General features: G+C 42.4%; 1 protein-coding gene across 1 annotated transcript in view; it reads right to left on the bottom strand.

Annotated features, from left to right (window-relative positions):
• Positions 1-13,080, bottom strand: part of LOC141147952 (uncharacterized) — a 92,615-nt gene that overhangs the window by 41,879 nt on the left and 37,656 nt on the right. The window contains exon 3 of the mRNA XM_073635111.1: positions 2,840-3,109. Coding sequence (XP_073491212.1) covers positions 2,840-3,109 — 270 coding nt within the window. The remainder of the gene's footprint in view (positions 1-2,839; positions 3,110-13,080) is intronic.

Below are 13,080 nucleotides of genomic sequence, written 5' to 3'. Positions count from 1 at the left end.
AAGTCCGAGAGTTCACTGAATTTTTCATTGTTAGACCCCATGAGAGCTGTGATAGTCCGATCATATGCTAATCCTTGTGACCTGGAAAATACCTCCTCATAGAGATCAATAGGAGAAAGTATTGCAGGTTACATGAGATGGTTTGTATAACTGGAATAAATAAGATCCCAGAATGTGTGGATCTAGACATGGGACTCTTTAATTCTAATCCACACCCTAAACTAATGAAATCTGTGCCACTTAAAGTGATTGTAAAGTCTTCTGTGGTTTTTTTTGTAAATAGAAAACATGTTAAACTTACCTGCTCTGTAGATTTGGTTTTGCACAGAGTGGCCCGAGTCCCTCTTCAGCACTCCTGGCCCCTCCCTCCTGTTGAGTGTCCCCACAGGAAGCAGCTTGCTATGGGGGCACCCGAGCCAAAATCACAGCTCCCTGTGTCCATTCAGACATGGAGCTGTGTCCTGGCCCCGCCCTCTCTCTCTCATTGGCTCACTGAATTTGATTGATAGCAGCGGGAGCCAATGGCGCATGCTGCCGTCTCAGCCAATGAGGAGAGGAGTCTCAGGCAGCCGAGACACTCCTCCAACATCGCTGGTTAGAGATGAGCTCAGGTAAGTATTAGGGGGGCTGAGGGCTGCTGCACACAGAAGGCTTTTTATCTTAAAGCGGAAGTAATCCCATCCATAAAACAGTTACATTTCTGGCACGTGCCACGTAACACTCCAATTGGTTGTGCTCTCAACCAAACTGTCAAACCATCCAAGGGCCCTGAGATTAAAGGAGTTGTAAAGGCAGAAGGTGTTTTATCTTAACCCATTCTATGCATTAAAGTGGAAGTAAACCCTCCTATCATTTTCAGCCAAGGAAGCTGCCATCTTGGCCTCTGTTTAATCCACAACTGCCATGATGCTGCACATGTGAAAAGACCCCACACCCTGGGGAACCCCGAGTTGGCGATCTACAGGGGCTCACTACCACAGACTTGATATCATGTATATTTAATTATGTACTTTTGTTTTAGTGATTGATTACACACTTATATTTGCTATTTTCTGTGTCTATATATTTTTGAGGATCTTATGCACATGGTTTTATGAATAGGATCATATGTACTAGATTAATGGTTTCTTTCATAACGCTGCACTGGTTGGTTTTTCATTGTGATATACTTACCTTAGAATGAAGTCCTCCAGCGGTCTGCTGTCACCACTGACATGACAGGGCTTCCATCTTCACATGGTCTTCCTTCCGAGTTTTCAGTCTCTGGCCGTCTGAATGGTTGAGCCGCAATGACGTCACTCCCATGCATGGTGGTAGTCATGACCGTGGCACAGAGCTCTGAAGGGTTGGCACAAATATGTTGTCCCTTCAGAGCGCATGCGCTGGTGACGTTACCGGCTGCAGAAACAGAGAATGTCTCCTAATCGGTGCACATTTAGGAGATATTCCTTGTATCTACAGGTAAGCTTTATTATAAGCATACCTGAAGGTACAAATGTCCCAGCTGTGTTTACTACCAATTCAAGTAAGAAGATAAAAACTTTACAGATTTTGCTCCTATAATGGGGCTGTAAAAGTGAGGCAGTTCCCTAATAGCCAATATCCCTATCAGTAATTATTGAATCTTTACCTGTCAGAATATCAGGGAGGTCTCTGATATCTTTTTGCAGCTCTGAACTATCATATGACTAAATGCTGAGAGCCACAAAGTAAGCCAATGCTGGAGAAGAGATGAGTTCTTTCACAATGAACTACGTCCTATGGGAACATTTCACAATGCCCACCAATCAATGTAGGACTAGGTCACTCTTCACATGGTACACTTTCCTTATCCCACAGAAATCTGTCCATACCATGAAAGGGGATCGTTGTTGGAGTTTGCTCCCAGAGTCAAAGTTTCCTAATCCTCCCCGGCCTATAAGTCAAAGTAAGTAAATCTTGTAGCCAGAGAGAGAAATGGATCTCAATCACAACAGCAAATGTCCTGTTTGAAGAGAAATCATTTCTACAAGTGACTTAAAGTGGAACTTTACCCATAACAACGTGATAAATATAATGTTCTTTAGCAAGGAACATACATTCCACATTAATAATTATGTAACTATACTGAGTGTTTGCTTTAAATTGCCTCCAACATTGCTCCTGTTTCTTCTTAGTGGAGGCGGCCATTTTGCTGAAGCCCAGAGTCCCTGAGCAGCAGTAAATCATAAACCCTTGAATTTAATGGTTTCAAAAAACAGTTACATTCCTGGAATGCCGGGATTAGTAACTGTCACATTTGCTTGTGTCCTCAACCAAACTGTCAAATCGTCAAATGGTTGATATCATAACTGATCACATGTGCAGCACCATGGCAGTTGCAGATCAAACAGAAGCAGTTTCCTTGGCTGTAAAAAGATTAGGAGGGTTTCATTCCATTTTAAGGCTGTCAGCAGATCGGCCTCTACATATTCAGCAGTGCCTAATAAATAGACAGCAACTGAGCATGTGCAGCAGGGTGAGACCGTGTATTACTGGATGTTACACAGTACTGTATAGACACTTATATTTATTGTTTTACAATCTATACCTGTAAAAGGGGCCGGTATGACGTCATCTAGCAGGACTTCATTTTCTGGCTAAAGTTCCTTTTTACCAGGCCTTGTGTGATATGTCAGTTGGTACAAATGATTAAACTGTAATAATAATTTCAGCAAACAGTATCACATGACCAAGAGAACCAATCCTAGGCTTCCTTTCATTTTCAATCTGATTGGTTCATGTTGCCAACATGGTAAATTTAGGCGCAGAGCACGCTGCAAGACACAACATAAAATAGTGAAATAGTGGTGAGACTTACCTTCCTCTTCCAGGAATCTGATCACTGAGGAGTTATATTTCTTTAATAAGATGTATAAAATATCCTTTCCAGTATTACTCCTCCATCCGATCACAGAGTACAGCCTGCTCATCTTCCCTTGTGGGGTTGGTTGGGCCCGTATTGTGTCATACTGTTCAGATGTCAACAGACTCCTTGTCATAAGATCATCCAGAATTGGATCTATCAGATGGATCCTATATATCAGTTCCTCCCGATGTCTGTCCACAAAGTGCTCCTTTTCTGTCCATTCTGTAAAATACATTTATAAACATTTTTATAATCATTTGTTTTCCCTTGATGTCTACAATTCAATATTTGGCAGAAGAATGTAGAAATCTATTTTTATTTCCAATATTTAGGAACAAAACCCATTATAATATAACACTAAAGTCACACTGGACTCCATTCACTGAAGTACATCACATGCGGTATTTAGGTGTTCGGACGAATTCCCCCCAAATATCACATGTGATCCTGAAATTGTCACTTCACTATGCCGATTTTACCATATTCACCGCAAAACACTCAAAACGATCGGAAAATTAAAGTCAATTCACAGAAGGAAATGAATAAATAAACGAATGTGGTAATTAAAATGTCTGTTACCCCAACATTTCATATTCCTGATCTGTGGTTGCTGTACCATGTACTTGTATGAGAAAGTCTCCTGTTCTCTTTGTTTTGCTTCCTTTGTGTGAAATCCCCGGTGTTCCCGACAGTCCATCTGCTTTCCTAATAAAAACTGACCACACTAAGCAGGAGAACACACCATGGTCAGTTCTCTAACTCTGCTGGGAACTCAGCCTGCTCTCCTCCAATGATCAGACTTGACCTGACACCCCCCCCACACACACACACAGACATTCACTAGGAAGATCAGTGTGCCGCTGCTTCTCCTCCCACCAACTCTTATGCAGATGAGAACAGAGGGAATGTGATCACTTAGAAAAAGAGGTGAAAAGGTATTTATAATGTTTTTTAATTCTGTACACAAATATTTTGCCTTCCATTTCTATTTTAACCACTTAAGGACCGCCTAACGCCGATTTACGTCGGCAAGGCGGCACGGGCAGGCAAAATCACGTACATGTACGTGATTTGCCTCTCGCGGGTGGGGGGTCCGATCGGACCCCCCCCCGGTGCCCGAAGCGGTCCCGTTCTGTTCCCCGGCGATCCGAGATGAGGGGGAGGCCATCCGTTCGTGGCCCCCCCCTCGCGATCGCCGCCGGCCAATGGGAACACTCCTTTGCTGCTGTATGCTAAACAGCAGCAAAGGAAATGATGTCATCTCCCCTCGGCTCGGTATTTTCCGTTCCAGCGCCGAGGGGAGAAGACATCAATGTGAGTGCACAACACTACACAACACAGTAGAACATGCCAGGCACACAAAACACCCTGATCCCCCCCCCGATCGCCCCCCGATCCCCCCCCAATCACCCCCCCCCCCCCTGTCACAAACTGACACCAGCAGTTTTTTGTTTTTTTTGTTTTTTTTTTCTGATTACTGCATAGTGTCAGTTTGTGACAGTTACAGTGTTGGGACAGTGAATATTACCCCCCTTTAGGTCTAGGGTACCCCCCTAACCCCCCCTAATAAAGTTTTAACCCCTTGATCACCCCCTGTCACCAGTGTTGCTAAGCGATCATTTTTCTGATCGCTGTATTAGTGTCGCTGGTGACGCTAGTTAGTGAGGTAAATATTTAGGTTCGCCGTCAGCGTTTTATAGTGACAGGGACCCCCATATACTACCTAATAAATGTTTTAACCCCTTGATTGCCCCCTAGTTAACCCTTTCACCACTGATCACCGTATAACCGTTATGGGTGACGCAGGTTAGTTCGTTTATTTTTTATAGTGTCAGGGCACCCGCCGTTTATTACCTAATAAAGGTTTAGCCCCCTGATCGCCCGGCGGTGATATGCGTCGCCCCAGGCAGCGTCAGATTAGCGCCAGTACCGCTAACACCCACGCACGCAGCATGCGCCTCCCTTAGTGGTATAGTATCTGATCGGATCAATATCTGATCTGATCAGATCTATACTAGCGTCCCCAGCAGTTTAGGGTTCCCAAAAACACAGTGTTAGCGGGATCAGCCCAGATACCCGCTAGCACCTGCGTTTTGCCCCTCCGCCCAGTCCACCCAAGTGCAGTATCGATCGATCACTGTCACTTACAAAACACTAAACGCATAACTGCAGCGTTCGCAGAGTCAGGCCTGATCCCTGCGATCGCTAACAGTTTTTTTGGTAGCATTTTGGTGAACTGGCAAGCAAGCACCAGGCAGCGTCAGGTTAGCGCCAGTACCGCTAACACCCACGCACGCACCGTACACCTCCCTTAGTGGTATAGTATCTGATCGGATCAATATCTGATCCGATCAGATCTATACTAGCGTCCCCAGCAGTTTAGGGTTCCCAAAAACGCAGTGTTAGCGGGATCAGCCCAGATACCTGCTAGCACCTGCGTTGTGCCCCTCCGCCCGGCCCAGCCCAGCCCACCCAAGTGCAGTATCGATCGATCACTGACACTTACAAGGCACTAAACGCATAACTGCAGCGTTCGCAGAGTCAGGCCTGATCCCTGCGATCGCTAACAGTTTTTTTGGTAGCATTTTGGTGAACTAGCAAGCACCGGCCCCAGGCAGCGTCAGGTTAGCGCCAGTACCGCTAACACCCACGCACGCAGCATACGCCTCCTTTAGTGGTATAGTATCTGAACGGATCAATATCTGATCCGATCAGATCAGATCTATACTAGCGTCCCCAGCAGTTTAGGGTTCCCAAAAACACAGTGTTAGCGGGATCAACCCAGATACCTGCTAGCACCTGCGTTTTGCCCCTCCGCCCGGCCCAGTCCAGCCCACCCAAGTGCAGTATCGATCGATCACTGTCACTTACAAAACACTAAACGCATAACTGCAGCGTTCGCAGAGTCAGGCCTGATCCCTGCGATCGCTAACAGTTTTTTTGGAAGCTTTTTATTGAACTGGCAAGCACCAGCGGCCTAGTACACCCCGGTCGTAGTCAAACCAGCACTGCAGTAACACTTGGTGACGTGGCGAGTCCCATAAGTGCAGTTCAAGCTGGTGAGGTGACAAGCACAAGTAGTGTCCCGCTGCCACCAAAAAGACAAACACAGGCCCGTCGTGCCCATAGTGCCCTTCCTGCTGCATTCGCCAATCCTAATTGGGAACCCACCACTTCTGCAGCGCCCGTACTTCCCCCATTCACATCCCCCAACGAAATGCAGTCGGCTGCATGAGAGGCATTTTTATGTGCTCCCGAGTACCCCTACCCAACGAACCCCCCCCAAAAAGATGTTGTGTCTGCAGCAAACGCGGATATAGGCGTGACACCCGCTATTATTGTCCCTTCTGTCCTGACAATCCTGGTCTTTGCATTGGTGAATGTTTTGAACGCTACCATACACTAGTTGAGTATTAGCGTAGGGTACAGCATTGCACAGACTAGGCACACTTTCACAGGGTCTCCCAAGATGCCATCGCATTTTGAGAGACCCGAACCTGGAACCGGTTACAGTTATAAAAGTTAGTTACAAAAAAAGTGTAAAAAAAAAAAATATATATATAAAATAAAAAAAAATAGTTGTCGTTTTATTGTTCTCTCTCTCTATTCTCTCTCTCTATTGTTCTGCTCTTTTTTTACTGTATTCTATTCTGCAGTGTTGTTATTGTTATTGTTATTGTTATTATGTTTTATCATGTTTGTTTTTCAGGTATGTAATTATTTATACTTTATTGTTTACTGTGCTTTATTGTTAACCATTTTTTTGTCTTCAGGTACGCCATTCACAACTTTGAGTGGTTATACCAGAATGATGCCTGCAGGTTTAGGTATCATCTTGGTATCATTCTTTTCAGCCAGCGGTCGGCTTTCATGTAAAAGCAATCCTAGCGGCTAATTAGCCTCTAGACTGCCTTTACAAGCCGTGGGAGGGAATGCCCCCCCCCCCCCCACCGTCTTCCGTGTTTTTCTCTGGCTCTCCTGTCTCAACACGGAACCTGAGAATGCAGCCGGTGATTCAGCCAGCTGACCATAGAGCTGATCAGAGACAAGAGTGGCTCCAAACATCTCTATGGCCTAAGAAACCGGAAGCTACGAGCATTTTATGACTTAGATTTCGCCGGATGTAAATAGCGCCATTGGGAAATTGGGGAAGCATTTTATCACACCGATCTTGGTGTGGTCAGATGCTTTGAGGGCAGAGGAGAGATCTAGGGTCTAATAGACCCCAATTTTTTCAAAAAAGAGTACCTGTCACTACCTATTGCTATCATAGGGGATATTTACATTCCCCGAGATAACAATAAAAATTATTTAAAAAAAAAAAAAATGAAAGGAACAGTTTAAAAATAAGATAAAAAAGCAAAAAAATAATAAAGAAAAAAAAAAAAAAAAAAAAAAGCACCCCTGTCGCCCCCTGCTCTTGCGCTAAGGCGAACGCAAGCGGCGGTCTGTCGTCAAACGTAAACAGCAATTGCACCATGCATGTGAGGTATCGCCGCGAAGGTCAGATCGAGGGCAGTAATTTTTGCAGTAGACCTCCTCTGTAGATCTAAAGTGGTAACCTGTAAAGGCTTTTAAAGGCTTTTAAAAATGTATTTATTTTGTTGCCACTGCACGTTTGTGCGCAATTGTAAAGCATGTCATGTTTGGTATCCATGTACTCGGTCTAAGATCATCTTTTTTATTTCATCAAACATTTGGGCAATATAGTGTGTTTTAGTGCATTAAAATTTAAAAAAGTGTGTTTTTTCCCCAAAAAATGCGTTTGAAAAATCGCTGCGCAAATACTGTGTGAAAAAAAAAAATGAAACACCCACCATTTTAATCTGTAGGGCATTTGCTTTAAAAAAATATATAATGTTTGGGGGTTCAAAGTAATTTTCTTGCAAAAAAAAAAAAACTTTTTCATGTAAAAAATAAGTGTCAGAAAGGGCTTTGTCTTCAAGTGGTTAGAAGAGTGGGTGATGTGTGACATAAGCTTCTAAATGTTGTGCATAAAATGCCAGGACAGTTCAAAACCCCCCCAAATGACCCCATTTTGGAAAGTAGACACCCCAAGCTATTTGCTGAGAGGCATGTCGAGTCCATGGAATATTTTATATTGCGACACAAGTTGCGGGAAAGAGACAAATTTTTTTTTTTTTTTTTTTTTTTTTGCACAAAGTTGTCACTAAATGATATATTGCTCAAACATGCCATGGGAATATGTGAAATTACACCCCAAAATACATTCTGCTGCTTCTCCTGAGTACGGGGATACCACATGTGTGAGACTTTTTGGGAGCCTAGCCGTGTACGGGACCCCGAAAACCAAGCACCGCCTTCAGGCTTTCTAAGGGGCGTGAATTTTTGATTTCACTCTTCACTGCCTATCACAGTTTCGGAGGCCATGGAATGCCCAGGTGGCACAAAACCCCCCCAAATGACCCCATTTTGGAAAGTAGACACCCCAAGCTATTTGCTGAGAGGTATAGTGAGTATTTTGCAGACCTCACTTTTTGTCACAAAGTTTTGAAATTTGAAAAAAGAAAAAAAAAAAAAGTTTTTTCTTGTCTTTCTTCATTTTCAAAAACAAATGAGAGCTGCAAAATACTCACCATGCCTCTCAGCAAATAGCTTGGGGTGTCTACTTTCCAAAATGGGGTCATTTGGGGGGGGTTTGTGCCACCTGGGCATTCCATGGCCTCCGAAACGGTGTTAGGCAGTGAAGAGTAAAATCAAAAATTCACGCCCTTAAAAACGCTGAAGGCGGTGATTGGTTTTCGGGGCCCCGTACGCGGCTAGGCTCCCAAAAAGTCCCACACATGTGGTATCCCCATACTCAGGAGAAGCAGCTAAATGTATTTTGGGGTGCAATTCCACATAGGCCCATGGCCTGTGTGAGCAATATATCATTTAGTGACAACTTTGTGCAAAAAAAAAAAAAAAAAAAAAAAAAAGTGTCACTTTCCCGCAACTTGTGTCAAAATATAAAATATTCCATGGACTCAATATGCCTCTCAGCAAATAGCTTGGGGTGTCTACTTTCCAAAATGGGGTCATTTGGGGGGGGGTTGTGCCACCTGGGCATTCCATGGCCTCCGAAACTGTGATAGGCAGTGAAGAGTGAAATCAAAAAGTTACACCCTTAGAAATCCTGAAGGCGGTGATTGGTTTTCGGGGTCCCATACGCGGCTAGGCTCCCAAAAAGTCCCACACATGTGGTATCCCCATACTCAGGAGAAGTAGCTGAATATATTTTGGGGTGCAATTCCACATAGGCCCATGGCCTGTGTGAGCAATATATCATTTAGTGACAACTTTTTGTAAATATTTTTTTTTTTTTTTTTTTTTGTCATTATTCAATCACTTGGGACAAAAAAAATAAATATTCAATGGGTTCAACATGCCTATCAGCAATTTCCTTGGGGTGTCTACTTTCCAAAATGGGGTCATTTGGGGGGGTTTTGTACTGCCCTGCCATTTTAGCACCTCAAGAAATGACATAGGCAGTCATAAACTAAAAGCTGTGTAAATTCCAGAAAATGTACCCTAGTTTGTAGACGCTATAACTTTTGCGCAAACCAATAAATATACGCTTATTGACATTTTTTTTACCAAAGACATGTGGCCGAATACATTTTGGCCTAAATGTATGACTAAAATTGAGTTTATTGGATTTTTTTTATAACAAAAAGTAGAAAATATCATTTTTTTTCAAAATTTTCGGTCTTTTTCCGTTTATAGCGCAAAAAATAAAAACTGCAGAAGTGATCAAATACCATCAAAAGAAAGCTCTATTTGTGGGAAGAAAAGGACGCAAATTTCGTTTGGGTACAGCATTGCATAACCGCGCAATTAGCAGTTAAAGCGACGCAGTGCCAAATTGGAAAAAGACCTCTGGTCCTTAGGCAGCATAATGGTCCGGGGCTCAAGTGGTTAAACTGAATGGGTTGTTTTACAAGGTGATCGTTTACAATCACTTGAAGTCGTGGTCCAGACATGCCGTATTTAGGAATGTAAATATAGAATTACCAATTATGAGTAGTCTCTGTCTTTTTGGATCAGTTCTCTCACCAGTAATGTATAGAAACCTAAATATGGAAATCATTGGAGTTGTTATACTTAAAGTGGAACTACACTGTATCTGAGCTCCACAAACCAAAAACACTATTTATTTAATTGATAATATTCAAAGCAAACTCCCCCATCCATCCATCCATCCATCCATGTCTCCATGCTTTATTTTGCTAAGAAATCCTTTAGAAAAACACCCCCTCTCATTTCTGGCTGTGGCCATCTTGAATAAGGGCAGATGATTCTTAGAGCAATTTCATCCTGGAATCCAGCTGCCCTTAGCTCAGGCATGCAGACAGGATGGTGTGCTTAGCTGAGAAAACCCCTCCCCCTCTCCTGAAGACTCCTGGGATTGATGACATCATTTCCTAGACATGGAAACCAGGAAACAACTGAAGAAATTTAAAAAATGGTTTAAAACAAGTAAATATGATATAATTCTCTATCTATTTACTAATACTAGCAGCCTGAGGATTCAAAATAGACAATGATGATTGAGAGAGTGAAGTTCCACTTTAATGTATAACTAGAGGAAAACTTTTGTTTTAGTACTGGATAGAGTAGAGAAGGATTAGAACCCCTGTCAGGTTTTATTGCTGTCTGTGCCCCTGTTATGGAGATTCTCTCTATTTGTCCTGTTTACCATTATCACTGAAAGTAAAAGAAAATCCCAATTTTGGGTTGTCCCCAGAACAGTAATAGAGGGGGATATTTCAATGAGGTCACTGCTTCTGGTGACCTGGGGGACTCCAAGGATTCCTTTAACCACTTGCTGACCAGCCGCCATCATTATATTGGGCAGGTCGGCACATTCCCGCCAACCATCGTAGCTGTACATCGGTCCCATTAACCGCGAAGAGGCAGAACAGGAACGTGTAAACTCACAAATCCCTGTTCTGTGAGGAGAGGAGAGACAGATTGCGAGTTCCTAATAGCTAGGAACAGCGATCTCTCATCCCCTCTAATCAGTCCCATCCCCCACAGTTAGAACACATAGCAGGGAACACAGTTAACCCCTTGATCGCCCCCTAGTGTTAACCCCTTCCCTGCCAGTGACATTTACACAATAATCAGTGCATTTTTATAGAACTGATCGCTGTATAAATGTCAGTTGTCCCAATTTGTCCGCCATAATGTGGCAGTCCCGATAAAATTCGCAGATCGCCGCCATCACTAGTAAAAAAAAAAAATTATAAAAATGACATAAATCTATCCCCTATATTGTAGACATTATAACCTTTGCGCAAACCGACAATATACACTTATTGCGATTTTTTATTTTTTTTTACCAAAAATATGTAGAAGAATACAAATCAGCCTAAACTGAGGAAAGAATTTTTTTGTTTTTAGAAAAAATTGGGGATATTTATTATAGCAAAAAGTACAAAATATTGTATTTTTTTTCAAAATTTTGCTCTTCTTTTGTTTATAGCGCAAAAAAATAAAAACCGCAGAGATGATCAAATACCACCAAAAGAAATCTCTATTTGTGTGGAAAAATGGACACCAATTTTGTTTGGGTACAAGGTCGCACAACCGTGCAATTGTCGTTTAAAATGCGACAGCGCTGAAAACTAAAAATTGGTCTGGGAAGGAAGGGGGTGAAAATGCCCGGTATTGAAGCGGTTAAAGCGACGCAGTGCCGTATCGCAAAAAATGGCCCGGTCATTGAGCAGCCAAATCTTCTGGGCTGAAGTGGTTAATTTGCAGGGATTTCCTCTCACTTCCTGTTTGGCTATGGGACAGGAAGTGAAGAGAAATCTCCTCAATGGGACACAGATGGAAAAAAAAACTGACGGGAGTTATGAAACTTCCTTTACTCGATCTAAATGAAGAAAAATAAGTTGTACCTTTAGTTCTACTTTAGGACAAACAGACTGTGCACTTTACAAGTTGCTCCAGAGATTAGTAAATGAGGTAAAGCTTCACTTTACAAAGAATACCCAATCACATGCAAGGAAAAAAAACTTATTTTTCCATCCCATTACATGTAGTGAAATATATCAATTTTTTTCCTGTCATTTTGCCAGATTTTTAGAGACTTTTTTGTGAAAATACAAGAATATCCATCATTTACTGCAAACCTCCCAATCACTGCAAACATAACACAATGTACATACAAATCACAATGGTCTTCTCCCTTGTTAAAACATACACTATATTACCAAAAGTATTGGGACGCCTGCCTTTATACACACATGAACTTTAATGGCATCCCAGTCTTAGTCCGTAGGGTTCAATATTGAGTTGGCCCACCCTTTGCTGCTATAACAGTTTCCACTCTTCTGGGAAGGCCGTCCACAAGGTTTAGGAGTGTGTCTATGGGAATGTTTGATCATTCTTCCAGAAGAGCATTTGTGAGGTCAGGTACTGATGTTGGATGAGAAGGCCTTGCTCTTTGCTCTAATTCATTCTAAAGGTGTTTTATCAGTTTGAGATCAGGACTCTGTGCAAGCCATCCACCCCAAACTCGCTCATCCATGTCTTTATGGACCTTGCTTTGTGCACTGGTACAAATCATTTGGTGGAGGGGGGATTATGGTGTGGGGTTGTTTTTCAGGGGTTGGGCTTGGCCCCTAATTTCCAGTGAAGGGAACTCTTAAGGCGTCAGCATACCAAGACATTTTGGACAATTTCATGCTCCCAACTTTTTGGGAACAGTTTGGGGATGGCCCCTTCCTGTTCCAACATGACTGCTCACCAGTCCAACCTCGTTCAACATCAGTGCCTGACCTCACAAATGTGCTTCTGGAAGAATGGTCAAACATTCCCCTCTATAACTTTTCTGGGGACAACCTAAAATTTGGGATTTTCTTTTACTTTCACGGTAAACAGGACAAATAGAGAGGGGGAATCTCCCTAATGGGGACAGACAGCAGTAAAAAACTAATAGGTGTTCTAATACCTCTTCACTTTATCCAAAACTAAAATAACGTTTTTTTCCTTTAGTTAAACTTTAGGTAAATACAAAATATTTTTCTAATTGTCAAATATTAAATGAGAATAGTATAAAAATCTCACACACACATATATAAACACCCTTCTTCCACCAATAAAAAAGACAAAGTTGTAGAAGAAAGGTATTTGTATATGTGTATCATTTTTGTACTATTTTCATTCAATATTTGACATCTATA

The sequence above is a fragment of the Aquarana catesbeiana genome, linkage group LG06 (genome assembly GCF_042186555.1).
Source record: "Aquarana catesbeiana isolate 2022-GZ linkage group LG06, ASM4218655v1, whole genome shotgun sequence".
NCBI classification, from domain to species: domain Eukaryota; kingdom Metazoa; phylum Chordata; class Amphibia; order Anura; family Ranidae; genus Aquarana; species Aquarana catesbeiana.
This window is presented reverse-complemented; position numbering and strand designations above follow the sequence as displayed.